At 36.3% G+C, this 21,789-nt stretch overlaps 1 protein-coding gene across 1 annotated transcript in view; it reads right to left on the bottom strand.

The window, feature by feature from the left end:
* Positions 1 to 473: 473 nt before the first annotated feature.
* Positions 474 to 21,789, bottom strand: part of GABRA1 (gamma-aminobutyric acid (GABA) A receptor, alpha 1) — a 37,704-nt gene continuing 16,388 nt past the window's right edge. Inside the window, exons 4-9 of the mRNA XM_008947339.1 lie at positions 18,404 to 18,624; positions 16,685 to 16,767; positions 11,849 to 11,992; positions 6,045 to 6,197; positions 4,362 to 4,564; positions 474 to 1,016 (exon numbers count right to left, since the gene is read on the bottom strand). Of these exons, the coding sequence (XP_008945587.1) occupies positions 708 to 1,016; positions 4,362 to 4,564; positions 6,045 to 6,197; positions 11,849 to 11,992; positions 16,685 to 16,767; positions 18,404 to 18,624 (1,113 nt within the window). The 3' untranslated portion in view covers positions 474 to 707. The remainder of the gene's footprint in view (positions 1,017 to 4,361; positions 4,565 to 6,044; positions 6,198 to 11,848; positions 11,993 to 16,684; positions 16,768 to 18,403; positions 18,625 to 21,789) is intronic.

The raw sequence follows: 21,789 nt of genomic DNA, 5'->3' as shown, positions 1-21,789 counted from the left end.
TTGGGATCTGCACTTGATTGTGCAACTGGTTTGAAGTCTAGTCTAGTGACAACTTAATGCTTAGAACAAGACTGCAGTAAGACAGCAGATTAAAGCATTTGTTACCGTTAGATTTATGTGCTATACAGTTACAAATTGTACCTAAAGTGAGTAGATTTCCTTTTTCTTTAAAGACCATTTTATTATAAGTCAGGTGGTTTGGAATATAGAAGAGAAAAGGGATTAGGAAAATAGCATATCTTATGGGATTCTGCAAATGAACGCTTTACACCCTTAAAAAGATTATAAACAGTGGTTGAATAAATGGTACAGTATAGAATGTGCATCAGGAACGTCATAAAGAATATCTTCTCACTTCCCACAATCCTTTGAATAAAAATATCTTTTTTTTTTTGATGTACATATACAATACCTTTTAGGGACATTCAGTATTAAACTATCTACAAATTATTTCTTTTTCTTTTTTCAATACTCTACAACTCTTTCTTTTCCATTTTCAGAATCACTTTTCCAAACTATATAACTTATATTGTTCTCTCTCACACAAAGGTTTTAAAATATACAGTTGTATTTTATCTTTTGTTAAATAAAGAAACCTTTATTTTCTTTAAGACAGAGGCAATGAAGCAAATGGGAATTACTCTATGTGAAAACGGGAAGCAATTCCCAGAGCAAAAGACAAAACAGAACTATACGAATAAATGAGGTTATTGATGTGGAGTTGGAGCTTTTAACTGGGGCTCTCGGTTTAAATAGGTAGCCCAGTAGACTAAGTTAAAGATTCCAAAAAGCAACGGGAAGGCTATTCTTGATAGTCGATCAATTTTACTGACGCTGTTAAAAGTTTTCTTGGGTTCTGCAGGTTTTGTTTCTGGCTTAACTTCTTTGGGCTCAATCGTGGCGCTTTTAGCAATGGTTGCCAGCCCAGGGTCCCTTGCAATATTAGGGGTGTAGCTCGTAGCTGCAGCTGTGTATGTGTTATTTTTCTTAATGAGAGGATCCTTCACTTTCTTTGGCTGAAGAAAGAAGAAAAAATTTTATTCTTGCTGTCTTCTCAACAGATAAGATTATTAAAAAGCACCATAAAATTTTGCAATTCATTGAATTTATACCAGAGATTGTAATAAGCTGGAAGAAGGAAGTTAACATCTGGGTACATGACTCATGCAAAATAGTTAGGTCAAGACAAAGACAAAATTATACATCTATGTTGCCTGTATTAGTTAAACCCAACTGGATAATGGATAAACTAGAATGGGGACTTATACTGATAGCTAGGCCTACTGATTGACAGAACTCCCTTTAACGGTGACCAACACTTATAATTCAACACTCCCTTAATCAGCTGTGCTTTTTGACCAGGGAAAAGACACTGCATTTCTTATTGTAGCCTTTCAATACTAAGAGAGATAATGTTACATGATGCATTCTAACACAGTTCATACATAAAAATATACAAGAAAAATAGTATGTGATCATTCACTAAAAGAGTGGATCGATTGTATCACAATGGCTAAAATGTTGTTCCATCTGTTAGATTTTTTTATCCACCCACCTATATTGCTACAGCAAAAATATACTGAAAATCTGTTAGTGGAGAAAAGCTTATTGATTAAAAAGAAAAGCTAGATATTTTTCCCCTGGGTCCTTATGTTTTGTAGGATTACTCTTTTGGGATACACTTGTAAGAAAAAAATTGATATTGACATTTGGGGCTACCAGTTGGAACTCAACTGTCCCTGTTGCAAACTGTCCAAACTTCCACCAGCCACTACACAAGAGTAAACACAGAGGAGAAATGTAGTGCATCATTAAGGAGGTGTAAAGAGAACCATAACTTTGGTCCACGTTTCTCTGATTATAAGACTAAAAAAAAATAACAAAAAAAAAATCCCAAGAGTTCAGAAAATCTTCAGGCAGTATTAGCCACCAAAAAAATAGGCAAACACCCATCTTATCCTCTTAGGAGGGAAAAAAAATCGCTGAAGTATCAGCAGAATGTGATCTATTATGTCATTTTACAAGATAGCAAATATAATTCTCTGTTTTCAAGAAGCAGCCAGAGAGGCAATATTTTTTGAAGTAGTGACAGTACTTTTAATGACTTATCAATTATAGATTAATGAAGATAAAGACCACCTAGTAGGGGGGGCTTTGGTGAAAAGTTCTTCTTCAAGAGGTGGACATTTCAGGGAGCAGATAGGCTCCTGCAGGACACTTGGGAATGTGAAGGGGAGCAGCAAAAACATCAGGGCAAGTGGGGAGAGTCTTGTCAAGGTATGACTTGGAGCCCCATGCAGGAAGGAAATGAAGGCTGATATGTTCAGTTTCTGCTGCTTAGTGGGAAAAGGGATCCACATAATGCCTCTGATGTAGTTGCTCCTTATTTCATGATGATGATATTCAGCTTAGCTTGAGGCTAAGAAAAAGACTCAAATTACCTTAGAATATTTCTGCTGAATAGGAGGAGTGAATAGGTGGGAAAAAAATACACAGAAAAGAAAAAATGCAATGTGAGAAATATTTTTTTTCATTGTCTATCCACTGTTTTCCTCCTGAGCCAGGAGGCTGCTAACATGCTTGCTGAGTATGAAGCCCGTCCTGTTTCCTTCTCAGCCACATACTCTAGTGAGCAGCAATAAATCCAGCAGGCAATGAATCACTTCACAGAAGTCTCAAAGGAGACCCTTTCTATAGATCTAAATGTCATGAGGAATCTGATCCACAGAAAGCCCTAACACCAGTCAGGGACTCAGTATTCTATGCCAAATTCAATTTTATGAAAAAGTAATTTGACAGCTAATTGCAGCTCTAAGTTTTATTAAGCTGTGATGCTTTGTTAGCTGTTAGTTTGCCTTGCTTGCCTTTCCTTACACCTGTACGTAGTGCACTCTACCAGGTATCAGCCGTGTCTTTGCTGACTTGTATCAAATGACACATAAAGACCCTTACCTGCTTCAGGAATTCAAAGCCATAAATCTTTCAATGTTTTAAATACTGTTTAAATATTGTGTTTATATTGGTGTGGCTTCTTCTCTAAAAATGTAGTTTTGTTGAAATGAAAAGGCTGATTATAGTAACTATGTAGTAAGGTAGATTATATTAACAAGACAATATTTAACATTTAAGGATTTAGTTCCATTAACACAGTTCATTTTTTACAGCAGATGTCACGAAGATAGGCGCACAAGAAAGAATCAAATTATTTTCAATGAAGTAGCATCAGTAACCGAAAACTCAATATTCACCAGCAGTCACGCAGCTCATTACTGTAAGTTTGGTTTTTTACTTCACTCGTTTATTCTACAATACTTTCTTATTAGTTGTCATTGTGTAAATGTCCTAATTTCATTTGTTTTCTCAGTGACCTACGCAAATGAAAAAGAAAAAAAAATAGCCACACACTCCTGATTTAAACACATGTATTCATGTACCAATGAGTAACATCTGCTCCTCCAAATATTTATTCTGCTGAATCTCTAGTCTTTGAATGTTCATAATAACCAATTAGGCAAGTTAAAAGTCTCTTTCAAGATCTCTCTCAAAAACAAAAACAAAAAAAACCAGCTAAATGAGCTTCCTCACAGAAGCAGCTGACATGATAGCTCATAGGAAATTAGATACTTTATTTTTCATCCCCTAAATGTCCTCAACAATTTCTTGATGCACCTGTGATTTACAGACTGGGTCTGATCCCAGACCAAAGAAAGTCAATGGGATGTAACTCTATTGCATTCAAAGAGGTACAGATCAGGACTGCACACTCCTAACATAACTGGCAGTGGTTCCCTTCCCCCACACAAATTAATTTCTCCTATAGACTAAGAAAAAACAAAATTCTTTTTTTAAAAAATAGGGAAATCATAGGAGGTAAAAGAAAGGAAAGAGAAAGTCTTGTGGTGATTTATTTTGCCATGATCAGAGAGCAGTCCTCCAGAAGGTGATGCTGGGGAATAATATACTTTGGAAACTATCAAATACAGTATCCACAAGATACTTTTCCTGTGTTTATCTGAGGCATCCACCTCTTCCCTTGCTCAAACACTAGAAAATTAATTGCCTTCCCTTTAAAAAAAAAGAAAAAGTTTCTTTCTGCTCAGTTGCACAAGTCAAAATCTCAGTAAAAATTTTAATTACTAATAGCATTAAATGTCCAGTATGTCAGAAGTAGTATTTAGGTAGTCAATATCTAAGTAATTATTGGTTTTGTGTAGAAATGCTGTGTGTGAACACATGAGGAGAGTCACTTGGAATAATTACTATTCTAAACAATAAGACTTTCTAACTGGCTGGAAGAACCCTGTACAGTGACCAAGCGTGACATGGTATGGCCCGTGGTGACAGACATTAAGAGGCGTTACCTTTTCAGGCACGACGCTTTTGCCGTCCCACGCATAGCCTCTCTTGGTGAAGTAATTCACTGTTGCAAACTCGATGAGCGCAGAAAACACAAAGGCATAGCAGACTGCTATAAACCAATCCATGGCCGTGGCATAGGCCACCTTGGGGAGCGAATTCCTTGCGCTAATGCTCAGAGTGGTCATTGTCAGGACAGTCGTCACTCCTGCAAAGGAAACAGTTTCAGTGTCTTTAGGTCGGGGGCTATATCTTGTGCTTCATTTCTCAACCGTCACAATAGATGGGAAAGCCTTGTCTTCACCCCCAGTTCTTATAAACTTCCCTGCTTCAGTTCATTTGCTAAACAAGAATATCCGATTTCAGGTTCTTACAAGTCCCAGGATCTTCAAGACATCATTTATACCTGTATTCTTTGATATTGTTGTAGTAGAAATATTTTTAATGTTGGAACGGAAACTGTACTTTGAGTTGAGGACTGGATACTACTCTATACTTCCTGGTATTTGAAGAGTCATTGTTGGTGTTCCTTATTCATGCCCTGCAAATTGTCCTACAGATGCAACACTTTATGATTTTTAGTTCTTTATTGCAACAGTTCTAAGATATTTAGACAAAAAATGAAAAAAATGATTGTTATCATTTAGCTTATTAGGTATATGCTCCATCAGATGTACAGTCAAGTGTACTACGATTTATATGAGATTATTTGAATTGATGGTTTTACAGATTTCTGTCTTTTTATTCACTGATGGCCTGAAAATGACAAAGAATTTATATAAGGACAGTGACAATATAATTTGCATTTCTGATATCAAGAGCTTCTCACTGCTCATAAACCTTTGCCCCTAACTGGCCATAGAGAGTAAGGAGGACTGTATTGAACTCACTCAGCTTGCAGCCTGCTTGAGAAAAAATCTGTGAGTGGAGACTAGACATTTACATCAAATCACATGTCCACAAGTTACCTTGACAACTGCAATGTCATGTATTGAATGTTTCTTGAGAGTTCATCTTCGCTGCACAGAGCGCTAGTGAAAATGTGCAGTGGTCTAAAATAGGCCAAATAATGAACAACGTATTTACGTGCTGGTGTAAAGAGCTTGAATTATTAGTGCCTAATGAGGAAGCAATTTCTCTTCCCTGAGATGCAGCCTGATCTTGTCTTTGACTCATTACTATTGAGCTTATGTTTCCCTTACATAGAAGCAAACCAGGATTTATAATTTGTATTAATTTGTGATACTAAGTGGACTAAAAGATGTAAATTGTGGTTTTATATGGATATACATTAACACAAAAATTTCTGAAACATTACACTGCCATTAAGAAGTAAAAAAACTATCTTGCCACGCAACGGTGGAGTGTCACAATTTCCTAATTAACTGCCTTCTGAAAGGAAAACTTTCAGAAATATGTGGCTTCTTCAGCCTGTGAAGGTACCAGTTGAACATTGTGCAGTATTATACATTACTCACTGTGAGACTAGGAAATTTTGTTCTCCATCTGGGGACAGCGAAGTACAGCATTTCATTCAAACTGATGATCTGACATTTCTCTTTAATGGCATGTGCAAAAAGAGGTAAAAATACCTACTCTGCTCAGGCTTCATGCTATTCTCCAATACTGTGTTATACATAACTACTTTTACCATAAAATTTCTTAAACCTATTTGGCTGATTGCTTACCAAATACAGTTCTTGCTGGAACAGATTCTCTGTTAAGCCAGAAGGACACCTGTGACAGTATTACTGTCATGATGCATGGCAGGTAAGTCTGGATGACAAAGTAACCAATCTTTCTCTTCAAATGAAAATGTGTAGTCATAACAACATATTCTCCTAAAAGGAAGAAAAACAGGGCCATTAAAGCATTAACAAATATACAAATTACAAGGCTGTATAGGTACTATTTTTTCATTATACTTACCCTTATTATTAAGAAAAAGAAAAAAAAAAAAAAGACCTCAAAATGGGTCAACTCTGAAGAAAACATTTAATGAAGTAGTTTCTGAAGTTCTACTAATAATACAAAACTAGACAGTTCTGGGAAATGCTAATTAAATTTACATCTTTTCATCTCTGCTAAGTAGTGAATGAAAGTCTGAATTAGCTGGTGGCTGGTTAGACCTCTTGTGAAAGGTCTTTCTCTATTAGAGGATGGAAAGCCACCATAATATATGCATGTAAACATCATATAAAGAGTAAATCAAGAGAGGCACTCAGAATTCTTTCAGTCCGGCCAGGCTTAAAACATAATTGTTGATGTGTTTGTGTCTGCATTACCACTGTCTGCTTTATGTGCACTGATTAAATGTCCCTGTTCTGCTAATTCAGTAATTTACTAAATTATTATTCTCTCCTGAAGTAAATGGACAATGTGAGAAGAACACAGAATATTTTCATTAGCACAAACCTTTTAGGTGGTACAAAACCCCATGAACTGGGTATTCCAATTGCAATTGAAAGGAATCTCAAGTATTGATGTGACTCTATAAACCTTTCCTGCCAGAGCAGAGCAAATAATGCCTCATTTTCAGATCATTATTTACATCACTGAAAATGGATTTTGAAAAACAGTATATACTCAAAAAAGTTGAAAATCTAGTGCTGTGATTTTTTTTTTGAGTAGGTTGATTCTTCTTATGTAATAGACATCTCAGGAAAGAAACAAGTGGACATGTTACTCAATGTAAACTTTTGTCTGGATTAGAGGTGATGTAAAAATACTGTTATTTTATTTTAAAATGTAGGCAGCTGGAAAGCGAAAGTTGCTCTTGTACAGGAAAAGCTTCAACTGCATTGAAAAACTAAGTCTAGACATTGACTGCTTATGCACCAAGCATGTCAAGTGCCCTTTTCTTTAATTCAGAGTCTACAAGAACATTCATTAGAAAAATCTTGCTCAATGCATAACCCCGAGGAGAGCTTATAAATAAGATGTGACAATACTCCTGGTATGTTTCAGTATAAAAGACAGTAGCAAAGGGGGAAAAGAGAATCAATTATAAATTGAGAGATAAAGCAAAGGATATACAAGGAAAATTTTCCTTCAAAAATAGGACTGGGAGAAATACTGCCAGTGAGTATTATTATTAAGAAATAATACTGTGAGTATTATTGCTTGAATTTTGCCCACCTTTCTTTAACTTTCACTGAAACAACCTTCTTTTCATCTGTACCAGAGATTATGATCTTATAAGTGTGCCAGTCTAGGCTGAAAGAGCCAACAATTTAATTTTATCTACAGAAATATGACGGGGGAAGCTATTTTAATGCAATCAGATATAGAATGTTCACAACTGTATGTCTGAATTAATTCAGTGATTGTAGATGGCAAGCTAAGAATACAGAGTGAACACAACCCTGTACTCTGAAACTTTATTTAGCTGCTTAAATTATCAAAGTATTTTTAACCTCTGGAAAAAATGGGAACAAGATTCAAAGCGTAAAGGCAATTAAAATGACAGGGATTACTCTCATCTGTTAAGCATTGCAGCAAGTCTGAGCTAGAAGTCAGCTAAAGGTAATGCCACAAGGAGTAAATCAGGCAAAGCACAGGCCTAGAATAATGTCTAGTTACAAGTCAAAACAGTTTTTAATAGTCCCGTTACAAGTCAAAACTATGTTTTTAAGTCTCCAAAATACCAGTGGACTGCAGTAATTTATTAGGAGATAGCAGATCTTTGAGATTAATAACTGCAGGACATGAAAGTACTCCATTTTTCCAGTTTTCAGTGGATCTTTAGCTTCTCACATTTTCTGGCTTTCATTAATTGAAAAAACATACCCACATTAATGAGAATTGCTGACTATTGCCTAATTCCTCTGTAATTCTGTTTTCAAATATAATTCACCCACAAAATTTCCTACAAGCTAAAATTTCAAATCGCTCTTGAACTATATATTTCCTATATTCATAGTGATTGATTACTAGACTTGTACAAGTTGTATCTTACACATCTTATATTCTCTTATCTCTTATTCTCTTATCCAAAGAAGTTAGAAAGAAATGTATTTCTTCCTTGGAATTCCTAAAGTCTTTTACAAATAACTGTGTTGACTAGATAAATTTGGGTTTTATTTGATTTGTTCCATGAAGTATAAATTAGTTTATAGGTTATACGAAGGATTTAACAGTGATCACACAATTCCGTCATCTAGATTAACTTTATGTTTTGAATGATTGTCCACTGTGCTCTGGAAGAGTTTGTGCCTGTGCTCAACACTACCATAGCTGAAGTTTTTAACTAGCCCTTAATTCTACAGTCTATCATGAAAATTGAGTCAGATGCTCAGGTGGTATAAACTATCTTGTGTCCTTAGAAGAAAACACAATGATAGTTCAGTAAAGTTACATCAAACCTCAGTATGCTGTAACATATTTGTAATAAACCCATTTTATCAGGTGAGTGCCTAAATTAACATGCATCACATCAGATGCAAGGTTTGAGGTTGGGATTGAGTTTTAGCTGTAGTAATACTTTTTCTATTGCTGTAGATAGGAAATAAAGCTTTTCTTGCTATTTATTTAAAACAGTATTTCTATTTTACTATTTATGCCATGTCACCCAACAGAAAAACTAAGAACGGCATCCTCTCAGCAGATTTACAGAACATTAGAAAACAATATGCCATTGTGAGAATAAATCCTGATGATTCTCAGGTCAAAGCAGTATTTTCAAGGTGGCAAAATAATTCTATATAAATAGAAACTTGCATGAGCCTTTTAAGGTTCTGTTAAGGTGCTTCCAAAAAAAGATAATTTTAAACTCTGAGTCAAAATGAGTCAGTAGTTGAAGAGTGACAAGAATTTTATATATAATAAAAAAAAATGGATGACTTCCTGCTTAGGCAAAACAGCAACAATAATATTATTTAGTTTACTGAATGCTATTTTTAAGCCTATAGTACCTGCACATTGCATTGCCAGCATAGATCAATAACTATATTACAGAAAATTTGTAGTCTTTCAAGGTTCTCTGTCAAAAAATCAGTATTTTGTAGCTACCATATTCTAGATCCAGAAATAAGGCTAGCAGCTGTCTTACTAGCAAAGGAAGAAATTAAAGAGGGGAAAAAAAAAAAACCAAACTTAAAAACCTTTATGGATTCACCATTTAATTAACGACTTAATTCACCAATTAAGTCATTTAATAAGTTTAAGATTGTTTTGATTATTTTGAGTAACCCAGTTACACCCAAATTCTTAGAAAATACACGTCTAGAATTCCAGGCAACTATAAATATAATCTTAAAATTTCCCAAGATGTTATAGATTCCTTTAAAGATCCATAGAATCAACTACACAACAGCTTCATTTTCTTGCCTAATAACGGTGCTAAGAACTCTTAAGATTGTCTTCAATGCCTTTTGTATTTTATATTTTTTTTATTTTGTATTTTTGTCAAATGAGTCATTATCCACAACTCTGAAAGCAGGGAGGGATTTCATAATTTTCATTACATATGTCATATATTAAAACAGAGATGATAAGAAAACAGAGATCTGCTGGAGGATACTGTTGAGACTAGCTGACTAACTGAGTGGGGAGAAGAGTGATTACTCATCACTTCTGATCCCAACCATTATTTTGGGGAAGGCAAAAAGTTTTCCTTTCCAAAGCAAATCAAGGAGAATTTTTCCTTGAGACATTGAATTTGCAAGCAATAAATGTGTTTCTTCCACCACTGTATATTCTTATCAGGTAGTAACTAAAAAGGATTGCAAGTTTGGTACTAAAAAGATCTTTAAGAGACTTATTTTTAGGTTTCACAACGATATAGTATTTAGTTCTTTGTAATGTTTTTCTTCATCTAGACAATACCATCTTTATTTCAGCAAATATTAATTATACTGTATTTAACTTCATAGCTAAGTGTAGTAAAGAATTTCTTTAGGTAGAAGAAAGAGGCAGAATTCAAACCTAGGAAATATAAGGAATTTTTACACTTGTTCTGTTTAAACATTTATTATCTGCCTTAACAATTTATAGGTTGCTTCTCACCTTACTGTCTAATTACCCTGAACTATATCCGGTATTATCTATTTGGCTTAGATATGTTACCAGGCTTATGAGTCTCTTCTGATTATCCTCTTGCCCTTATAATGCATCCAGCAAGCAGAAAATTGGCAACGAGTGCAAAAGGCCAGGCACACAGGTTGCCAAGGTCTCCTGGAGTCATTAGCTTCAGAACAGAAAGAGCAAAGAGCTTGAGATCCTTGTGGTTCCTTACAAATCCTATGGACTTTTCAGCAAAGGGCAACTGGGGGGAATTACTGGCTCCATTAAAGTCAATGGCAACATTGCTAGCTGGGACCAGGCCAAGAGTTCTTGTGAGCATGTCTCTGTGCTCAGTAATGGAAGCAGTGAATCTATGGGAGCAGTTTTATTGATACTGTCATTATGCAAAGTCCTTATTAGTACCATTGCATGTCCTGTATGATTGCATCAACTGAACAGAAGCTCCCAAGCAGTAACCTGAATATTGGTGCACGAGAAACTTTTGTCTTTGAGACATTTTTTTGGCTGAACAGAGTGCATGAATATATTTTTGCAAGCTAAATAAAAAAATCAGACATAAATTAGAGTTCACGTTAAATTGACTCAGTTTTACTTAAATGTTCATGACTTTACAAACGACGTATTAGAAAGCTTGGTTTGTGCAGGTATGTGTCCTTTTCTAGTTCAGTCATAATGTTTGGTGCAAAGCAATACAAATAATTTTAATGCAGTGTTTCTTTTCATCCATTGAACAGTCAATCTAGTTAATGTTTTGATGCTTTGAGTTCTCGTTCAAGCCAAATGCTCAGTTCTATTACTGTATTTAGGTCCCCATACCCCTTCCAAATAATAATCATAAAAAACATTACATCTTGAAACACACTGCAAAGTGAAAAAAACCAAAGATTCTTAGCTACCTTCTATTATACAGGTATACAATACTACAAATGTTGGCTATGTTTCTGTATCTCATTAATAGTTTTGGAGTTAAAGCTGGTGCCAGCATTAAGACACTTAAATCCTGTTTGGATGTTCCAGATGGTTTATAATTTGATTATATATTTTTTTCATTCTTAAAATATCTCTTTGAGCAACTATATGCTTGCTTTTTGCAACTTCCCTGACTCCAGGAATATATTTGAAGACTCATACTCTTACACTATTTTTTTAAGCTTATACAGTAAGCAGATAATATGATAAGGGTATGAGGACTACTTCTTTATAATGTAAATTATTTTTTCTGGCTAGATCTGGTACTACAAGAAACTTTTTTAATTGTCCAAATATTTTAACCACTAGTCGAAGGAGGAAGATAATCCTAGGATAGGTTACCTTTTCAGAGTCATGTTTCCCTAATCTGAAGCGCATATATCGTAATTTACCTCTCTCATTCTTTGTCTTTGTACATTTTTCTCCTGCTCTAACTTATGTTTTGGCAGTTAAATGTGACCCTTCCCAAAAAAAAAAAAAAAAAAGATTTTTCACAGACCTGTGCTGGACTGAACAATGCCAGAGTCCACAGTTTGTCCAAGCAGATCATACTGGTTCAATCGAGAGCCATCTTCAGCCACAACCACTGATCTTGCTGGTTCCCGTGTCCATTCATACACAACCTCTGCTCTGGTGTAAGCATCTGATTTAAAAGAAATACATTGCATTTCAGCTTTGCATCTTCTATTACCATATGGTTTTATCAGACCAATGTTTTGAGCGGTCGTTTGACTATTAAACTCCCTTTAATTATCTGTGGAAACGCACAGCTAGCTTACTGCAACTTTTTCCTATGGGAAATATAGCTGATTTTATAGGTCTATCCATGCAATGATTAGCTAAATTATCTGTTGTATGTTTGGATTAAAGTTGGTCTTCTATGTCACAAAAGTCTTTCTCTTCCTTACATCATTCCTACCTGTGTAAAATCTGAGGAACCAGAAGCAAAAGTGAGATATGGAATTTCATGGACATGTGAGGACTCCGACATTTTCTAACTTTAACTAGCATCAAGGAAGATGAGCCCCAATCTTTTCAATTTGTCATAGGGTGGCATTCTCTGGGCCACTGTAACAAAATAAGTCCTTCTCAGAGTGGCTTCAGTGATCTCAGCAGCAGCAGTCAGGCCAGAGCTCTTCATTTGGTTATCCCACCCCTCACACTGTTCTTGCAGTATAAAAGGCAGAGCTGATCCTTCTGAGCCTGCCTAGGCTTGAGTGAGTTTAAGTCACTAATTATTTTTTTTTCCTTTGGTTATTTCTGGGAAATGTTTACACTCAAGTTTACATTTATTTGAGTCCTGAACAAAGCAAAAGAAAACCACTGGGGGGTCTCCAAACCTCAGCAGTCTAGTATGTTACATAGATAATTCAGTGACATACTACATATGCCATCCAGGTGTTTTGTGCTGCTATTAATATTTGTTATTTCTGGAATCCAACTATATATCAATATTTTTAATCTTAGTAATGTTGGAAAATTCTTTTGTCATTTTGTGTAATCTGGAGTCTGACAGCTCTCACTCTGAGAAGTTAGTGTGGGAGTTAGTTGTGTACATAGAGGCATCTAGTATCATTCCTCACACCTAAGAGTATCCAAGAACTGTATGTATGGGACTCAATGTGTGATCAGAACATACATAAAGCTTGAAACCCTAAAAGGCAGCTAGAAGTTTGATGGCACAATCCTTAGGACATGTAAAAAGATACTAGATTCCTACCTACAGGATGAGATTTTCCCTTTTTCAGGACTGGCAAACAGGAAAGGAAAAGGAAGAATCTGATTCACTTGGCCTTATTTGTGAGTTAGTTATTTTATCAATGTAAGAGATAAGAGTTGGTAATTGAAGACGTGGTGCTGGATGGAGTGTGCTGGTAAATTAATTGCATTATATTTGATTCTGCATTATTCAAGTGGAAGGATGCTTTTACCCTAAGACTTCATCTTCCCCAAGCACTGTATCATTTATGTAACTTTTTGGAATCAATGGTAATTGCAAATCTATGTCTTAATAATTCTGACCTTAAAAATAATGGCCACAGTAAGTAAAAGAATTGGCTTGCTAGTCTAGTTACATAGAGTGGCAACAATCATCTTAATTTTCAAGTGTTTCACTTGTTCTGGAGCATAAGAGTAGTCTGAAAAAGAGAGAGAGGACTGATTTCCTGAGCTGCTGAGAACCACTGGATTGGGTTAGAAGGAAGGGAATACGCCCACCAGTGCTGGAAATTATTTTGCTCTGCCCTGTACCTGGCAGACTTAGTGCTCTGTTCAGCTTCCATCCTCAGCTTTCAATGCAGATACTGCATAAGTAGCAACACAGTCTTTTGCTCCTACTGCTGCTGGTTTCCAGAGTGGCCTTAGTTTTAAACTGACAATCAGATTTTTGTGGTAACAGTTGAGGAAAGCATCTGCCTTTCTGATTTTGTTTTGCCAACATATGGCTTTTTGTTGTTCCAGAATCTCTTTAGCATTTGTCACATTGAATTTACATTGGAATAACCTCTAGCTTAAGCTGCTATTTTGGCAAATAACTTCAGCCTTGGAGATGGGTCAAACATTTATCAGCCTTTACAGTATGGGCAGAGTCCATAGGAGATGTGCAACTCCTTCAATATGAGGCTTTTCTGAATCCAGCTCCAACAAGTGATGAGTAACAGTCGAAGACATGGAAAAAAACTCTTATCCAATTTAATCCAAAACAAACAGAGCTGGGCAAACACTACCCTGGGGACCTACTAAGTGTAATAATGCAGTCTGCACTTAAAGAATGGCTTTCACGACAATTAAATCTCTTTTTCAGTAAATTTTTTCAGTCCATTGAAATTATTATAATGGATTACCTTAGTTGTTTGACAGAAATGTCTCAAATGTATTTAAATATGATTCCCACTGAAAATGTGGCAATTAAATATAAGAACTGTTCTTTTTCTATGTACAATGGTGAATCCCATTTTCATACATTGCTTGGGTCCAGCCATTTGCCCCATGGAAAATATTCCTAATTCTATTAATAGCTAAATATTGAGACAAATATTCTGTAATGTGATAGTGGTGACGTATAATCTGATAAGAAGGAGGGGGGAGGTCCAGTTCTTAGGCTCTGTTCTGGACAGTGAATTTCCCATGCAGTTTTTGCAGTAAAACCATGCTACAGAAGGAACCCTTGCCCATGAGAATCACAGATTAGAAGCTCACCTGAATTTAGTAGGGGAATGCAAAGTTTTCCTGAAAACTCCTTGATATTTGTCTCATGGTCATTCCCAGCATTTGCAGTTACCTGTTTTGCTAGGTCCTGTTTAGGACAGCTGGCATGATAGCCAGTAAGTATTCAAAACAAAAAAATAATGAAAATAGCCTGTAAACCATGAGAGGTCACATCTGCACTTAGAATGCTTGTAGCTTAGAATCCCAGTTACTGCCTCTGACTTTAGTTTAAAAAGTGGTCTTTCAATCAGAAATATCTCTGGGTTTTTTTGGGTTTTTTTTGTTGTTGTGCACTTAAGAAAATTATGATATTATGTTTCTGGGTTTTTCAAAATATGCAGATACACTTGCAAGTCTTTTTGCTATCTTGATTTTACATTGCAGTGTGGTTCAGGAGTCTTATTCAAATCCCTATTATCCATCCCTTTTTATTCATAATTTCTGCATCTCTTGATCATTTAATCGAGGCAAGTTCCTTACTAATCTGGAAAGCCTGGCACTCCATGAACCAAGACTGTACTCATATGGAACACAGTGGGCCAGAAAGAATTCAATGTAGGAAAAAAATGGGAGCTATTGTTCAGACTTTGGAGTCTCTGCTGCGTAGGCTGTGGCTCAATGATGCACAGATGTGGTGATAGGTGTTTTATAAAGTCTATAAAAATTCTATCTAGTACTTAGCATTTGTTCTAAAACTGTTGATGGTTTAATTTTGCATTAATAGGTTTTATGCCCAATTAGCCATCTTCCCACCTCTCAGATCCAGCATGCAATCAGCATAAATTGGGAGGAAAAATTTTTTCACTGTGAGGGTGACGGAGCACTGGAACAGGCTGCCCAGAGAGGTTGTGGAGTCTCCTTCACTGGAGTCATTCAAAACCTGCCTGGACGCCTTCCTGTGTGATGTACTCTAGGTGGTCCTGCTCTGGCAGGGGGGTTGGACTAGATGATCTTTCGAGGTCCCTTCCAACCCCTATGATTCTATGATTCTATGATTCTATGATAAACAATTCAATGTTCCTTTCAAAAGAAATTCAGTTCTGTGACAACTCTTGGTATAACTAGGTTCTCAGGTGCCTGGATCTCCCGGTATTAATCAAGAACCCACTGCAGTTATTTGCCCTGTTATTAGCTGGAGTAAGGCTTACTCCCCACACCTTTCTGTTTCACAGGCAGTTTGGAAAGGTTTACCTGAAATGGCGTAACAAAACTTCACATTCAAGAAGTTAACTATTCTTGCCAAATATACTCCATGTTTGTATGAGGTTTTTGTTCTCTAAATCTTATCTAAGAGGCTAGTAGCTCTTTAAGGATAAAACATCAGTACTTCCTCATGGTAAACATAGAGCTATTCAGCCCAAAGTAAATGATCAACCTGTCTGGTAAGAGCTGAAGAAGGAATTGGGTGTTCTGCTTGTTGACTTCTATAATTGATCAAGCCACTAAGTACCCATTATTAGTGAAAGGACACATTTCTACTAGATAAAAATAGCCATTGAGGAAACAATTTGTACATTATTACATCTTCTACACATTTTGTCTTCCTGTTTGTGTTGAACCAACCAGAGTAAAAGAGCTTTTTTTTTTTTTTTTAAATCCACTATGTTCTATAATCTAAGGTTATACATGCTGCAAGTGTAGAAGTCTATGTGGAGATCTGTGAGATTTTTCACTTCAGAAATGTTGCATGGTTGCAATATGAATATTTTATAATCTTAGGCAAAATTTTGTTCTAAACATGCAAAGACTATGGTAAGGGTCTCATTTTCAACTAAACTTATTCAGTTATCTATGGTCTGTATTACTTTAACATTGATTCTGAATCTTAGCAAGAAGCAGCAACTGTAAGATTAACAACATTTTCTATCTAGCAAACTATTTCTCTAGTTGTTTAGAGCATTGTCATTTTTCTCTTTTGTGAATGCTCAGGCATGGCATTGGAAGATATTTAAAACACACAGAAGAGGTTCATTATGCTAAATATAAATATATATAAGAATAATAATACAGCCCTGCCAAAAAAGTGAAAAATACACAAGATTAAAACCTTGAAGTTTCCTGAATTGCAAAATCTTCTGTAAAGTGGCCTACAAAGGGAGAAACTTCACTTAATTTAAAATAAACTTACAGCTTCCAAATTTCAAGGGGCAAGCATGTGCATCCATAGGAAAGTCTTCTAAATGCATTGGACATTCTGCTCTCACAGTCAATCTATAATGGATTAATGAGCAAAAGGACACATTTATTCTAGTTTCATAGAAATAGCAAACAGACTTCTATTAAGACAACATAGAGTAAGTATAAGACAATATCTGTTATGTGATGAATGAGCAGGTAGAACGAGACCCGAGCTGGCTGACTGGCAGTGCTGACAGGGATGTGTAGACCCAGCAGTGCAACTGGCTCTGCCCCTCTACCATATTTTGCTGTACAACAGAGACATGCTTAGGATTCTAACTTGGTGTGAGGATTCAAATGCATTAGCAACTGAAATAGCTTCCTTGCTGCCGTCATTAAATTGGTCCATTCAGGATGCTCAGACATTTGCTGAAATTATTTTGTTGCTATCAGCTTGGATGCAAACATGTTTCTCAAAACAGATTAAACGAACTAGAAACAGTCACATACCACACACATCAGCAAGGAATGAACGACAATACTTGAATACTAGGCAGAAGATTGCATTAAGGCACTTGAAAAGGTGAGCAAATAGAAATGGTTATGGTCAAAAAAAGAGACACGTGAACAATGTGCTGTCAAGACAGTGTTCTTGTGGATTAAATCCCTAACAGCCAAGCATTTAAGGAGACAAGAAAAAATGACCAGGACTTGTATAACTATCAGCCAAACAGATTCTACCCAGCCTAGGCAGTCTTGAAAGATGTTGCAGAATAAATTGAAAATATTTGACAGGGTTTCAAAAGCCTGGAGACGCTGTTTTCTCCAAATACTTGTACTGCTTTTAAAAACATTTTAAATTGTTAAAAGAAAACTCAGGGTTCACCTACATACTAAACTATCCATCTTGACTTTAAGTCAACAGAATCACTTTATACCTTGTTTGATTCCATGGGAGACATAAATGGGGGATGTATAGCTCTGCAGAGACAACATACCATTTTTTTTTCACTGTTTAATTTGCAGTCTTTTAATCCAGAATGTTTTCATGGCTGTGTAACATCATTATTTCAAAAGGATTATTTAACTTCTCTGCTGACAACTGGATAGCTGAAGTTCAGTTATCCATGAACAGAATAATGTATTTCCAGTAAGAGAGGTGCCAGCACAAACATATTTTTTTCTCCTAACATTCTAAATGCTTTAGTGATTTTTCTTGTTATGAATGGAATAAGAAATGTCTATTTTTAGACTGTCATGTGCTTTATTCCCAAGCACAAGAAATAAAAAGAATGGGCAATGAATTCTTTGTGCATCTGCTAGAATCTGCTTTCTATAGGATTCAAATTAAAGACCCTTCTAAACAATCTCATAGTGTAAATTGTATTAAACATTCAGTGTTTATTCTGCTTTGCTGATGGAATCCTTGAAAGCAACTCCAAATTGAGGTCCTTTGCAAACTGATGGATTCCTAGTACTATAGGTACCTTTTAAAAATCAAGCATTAAGACACATCCAAGGAGTGTAAAGGTAGCACAGCAAGATGAAAAAAAATAAGCACTGCAAATACCTCAGTTTGTCCATCATTCCATGGCCTATTGTGAAAATAACTACTAAGCAGCAATCAAATTATGCTCAGAAAGGAACTCATTTCCTGTTTGGAAAGCATGATGCTTTAACAAGTTACATTGTACAAACTAAATGAAGGATATAACATTTTAGGGCTCACCTCATTGTGTATAGCAATGTCCCATCCTCTGTAATTCGTAATAGTTTATTTGGCATTGTCATGTTATGAGCCACTGACTTCTTTCCATTGTGGAAAAAGGTATCAGGTGTCCAAATTTTGCTGGCCATTAAATTATTTAACCGGAGAACAGTCATAGGTCCTTTGAATTTTAATCTCTCATCTTTCCAGCTTTGGCGGAAAAATACATCTATAGTGTATTCCTACATCAAGTCAGAAAAAAAGGGAAACACTTACGATGCCATATGTTGCAATATGAGAATTTGAAAAGTACATTCTTACCGTTCCACAGAAGGGAGATCACTATTCATGAAATTAGTAATTATCAAACATTTATTCTCTATATTACTTACAATATACCTGAAGCTGGTTATCAGTTACAATATCATTACTGTGTTCAACGGAATAAATGTTAGGGAGAATAGTATATCAAAAGTTAGACAAGAATTTGAGATGTAATATAGTGGAAACAAAATAGTTCACCCTTTTCCTACACCTTCCCTAAAACTAATTTGAAGCTGTGGATAGGTAGACAGCAAGCATAGCACAGGAAGAACATGTCTCCTAGAATAAAACGAGCCTGGTGAGACCAGGCCTTACTAGATCCTTTTGTGCTAATTGTCTCGTTACCACGATCATATAGCCAATCTGAAAAAAGTTCTCATTTCACTAAAATTATCTGGTCTGACATATGAGACATAGAATGGCTTATTGAGACAGATCACTGGATTACAGAGAGCACAAGCCAATGACAGCTTTGGACCAAGAATTAGTTTGATTATGCAAGGACTGGGCCCATGGGGGAGAGATGCAGTGGCTGACTCACATGTACATGGGGAGAAGCAAAATAACTAACACTTACTACAAAATGGAAGAATTACTTGTTACAAAGCAATAGGAACAAAGTTAAGCGAGAGAGGGTGAAATTAGTAAAAATATGTTGGAGTATTATACATAAAATATAGATGTATGTAGGGTGAAAATTTGAAAAACTCCTGTGGATGCAATATTAGTACAGGGAAGAATTCCACTCCGACATGAAAGTTCTGTATTGGATTGTCCTGCCCCTTCCATCATTCATGGCTATGATATTGTGATAAATGTCAAGATTAGCTACCCAAACACTGTTCAAAATTACTCTGAAAGATAAACTTTTGGCTGAGAAATTGAACCTTTGCTGGCATCTCCTGCCAATGGAGATGGGAAATCTTGAAATAAAGGAAATTTCCTGTGTGTGAAGGCACACAGAGGTAAAAGGAAAGGAGCTGCCCCAAGTAATACGTTAGTAAAGAGCAACACTCTGGAATAGGTATGCAAAAATATCTCTGTGGCATAATACATTTGACTCGTGATTTTTCTTTTAACGAATGTTAATGCCCCATTTCAATGTAAGCAATTGTGAGCTGTTTATTCCTTGTGCAATTCTGAGCGAGTAAGAATGATGATTTTTACTGGTGGTGTATTTTTCTTGTGTTTAGGGCATAAAAATAGCTAAATAAATTTCTTGTGGACACGGAAATATAGTTTTATGGGGTGTTCTTTCTTTGGGTTTCTTTTGATGGTTTCATATTTTTAAGTTTATTTACATCTCAGACTTGTGAATTATTTCAGTGCATACTTAATTGTACTTCAATTTTTTGAATCACATGCTCAGTGAAGTTCTGGAGCCTGGATTTTTTGCAGCTCCAGTGGCAGCAGTTGTGCACTTATAACCAACTACTTGCTTTAGAATATTGCTGGGTTGGGGCCTTGGGTTGAACTGTGTGCAAAATCTTGTCCCAGGTGTGCAGCAGAGTAGGAGAGAAGGAAGTTTAAAAGGCAGTGGATGACACTAAAATATTGGATTTCCTCCATGTTTTTCTAGCTTCAAAGAAAATTTCTTCCTACACACAGGAAAGGTAAAAGCCATGCCCAGTAGGTGACATCATTTCAGTGTGCATGGAAGCCATTCCCTTTTTGTCTCTATCCACTGCAAAGGAGGAGGTAAGTGGGAGGTGGTACAGGTTCAGAGAAGGGAGTCTGGTTCTTCACGTCATATGAACACAAGGTTCTTATGCTGGTAAGGAATAAGGAGTCTGATATTTGATAAGGGACCTGACAACCTAAGATAAAACTCAGTTAAAAAGCTGACTGGTCATGCCTGGGACAGACAGAATCTTTATCTATCCCAGGCCATTGCACCATATAGGATGAAGTCATTTTAGCTGGGATTTCTCAACTCTTTAGTTTTCATTACCTGCTTTAACACACACGGTAATTCTCCTTGAATCCTGACAGCCAGCTGATCTTTAAGATCAAGTCATCAAATACTCTGCTTATGTCTTTCTTCTACAGGAGGGTGTCATACAAAACAAGGGAACAGAAGGCTTTTTTCCAAACCACATACTAGGGCAGTGGTCTAGGTGCAAGCAAATGATTAAGACATAATTCAGAATAAATTCTCCATGTTGGAGACCCTTCATTCCTTAGCGTGCAGGTGAATGACACTATCTGCACTTTGGCAAGAAGTTGGAGGGTATTGGAATATTTTTAACACTTTGATTTAAGTGTTTAATTTACACATCTGATACCCCTCTCCCTGGAGACTATTCACAGGGTAGACCACACTGTGGTCAACATCAGATGAGCTGCTGTACAGGAAGGTAGTAAGGTAGAAGTTCATTCCTGAAGAGCTTATAGTACAGAAGCAGCGGGAATGAAATTTTAGCAGGAAAAAGAATTCTGTCTTTATGAAAAAAAGTTAATTTTGAAATGCTTCTTATTCCAGATAATATACAGAAAAAATTTCACAAAAATGAGTCTTGTGGGAATAGCCTGTTATTTCTTGATCAGTTCACAATCTGAGACAGCAAGACCGAATACCTGCAAAGTTCTTCCAAAAAAAGTTGGTTTTATTTTAAAACATCTAAAATGCTTTTCTCATGTTTAACTCTATTGACGAGTTTAAGAACAAGCCACGACATTCTCTTTATAGAATAACAGGTTATGTCTATGCTGCTCTTAGAAGAGTGTATTGAGAGTGGGTAGGAACACCATGTACTCCCTGATATATCAGCCTACTATCTATATAACTGCCTCATAGGATTCCTGCAAACAGATGGTCTAGGTATGCTGATGTCTCACTGTGGCTGTAGTTTCATAACATATGGCATCAGCTGGAACAGCTCAGTGCCAGATCCCAGCCATCAGTCCTGGGCCCAGAGAGCAGTGCATCGCTCCCTCTGTGTGCCAATACAGCTGCTCAGAGGACACCCTGTGACCAGATGCCACAATCCAGTCGATGCTTACTGTAAATCTGCTCACTGGAGCAAACATGTGATAGTCCTCAAATGACAGTGTCTGCAACCAACCTCTAGTATGCACAGAGG

Source organism: Merops nubicus, unplaced genomic scaffold (genome assembly GCF_000691845.1).
Source record: "Merops nubicus isolate BGI_N331 unplaced genomic scaffold, ASM69184v1 scaffold21159, whole genome shotgun sequence".
Classification (NCBI taxonomy): Eukaryota; Metazoa; Chordata; class Aves; order Coraciiformes; family Meropidae; genus Merops; species Merops nubicus.
Note: the sequence above shows the minus strand (reverse complement) of the source record. Positions and strands in the feature narration are given on the sequence as shown.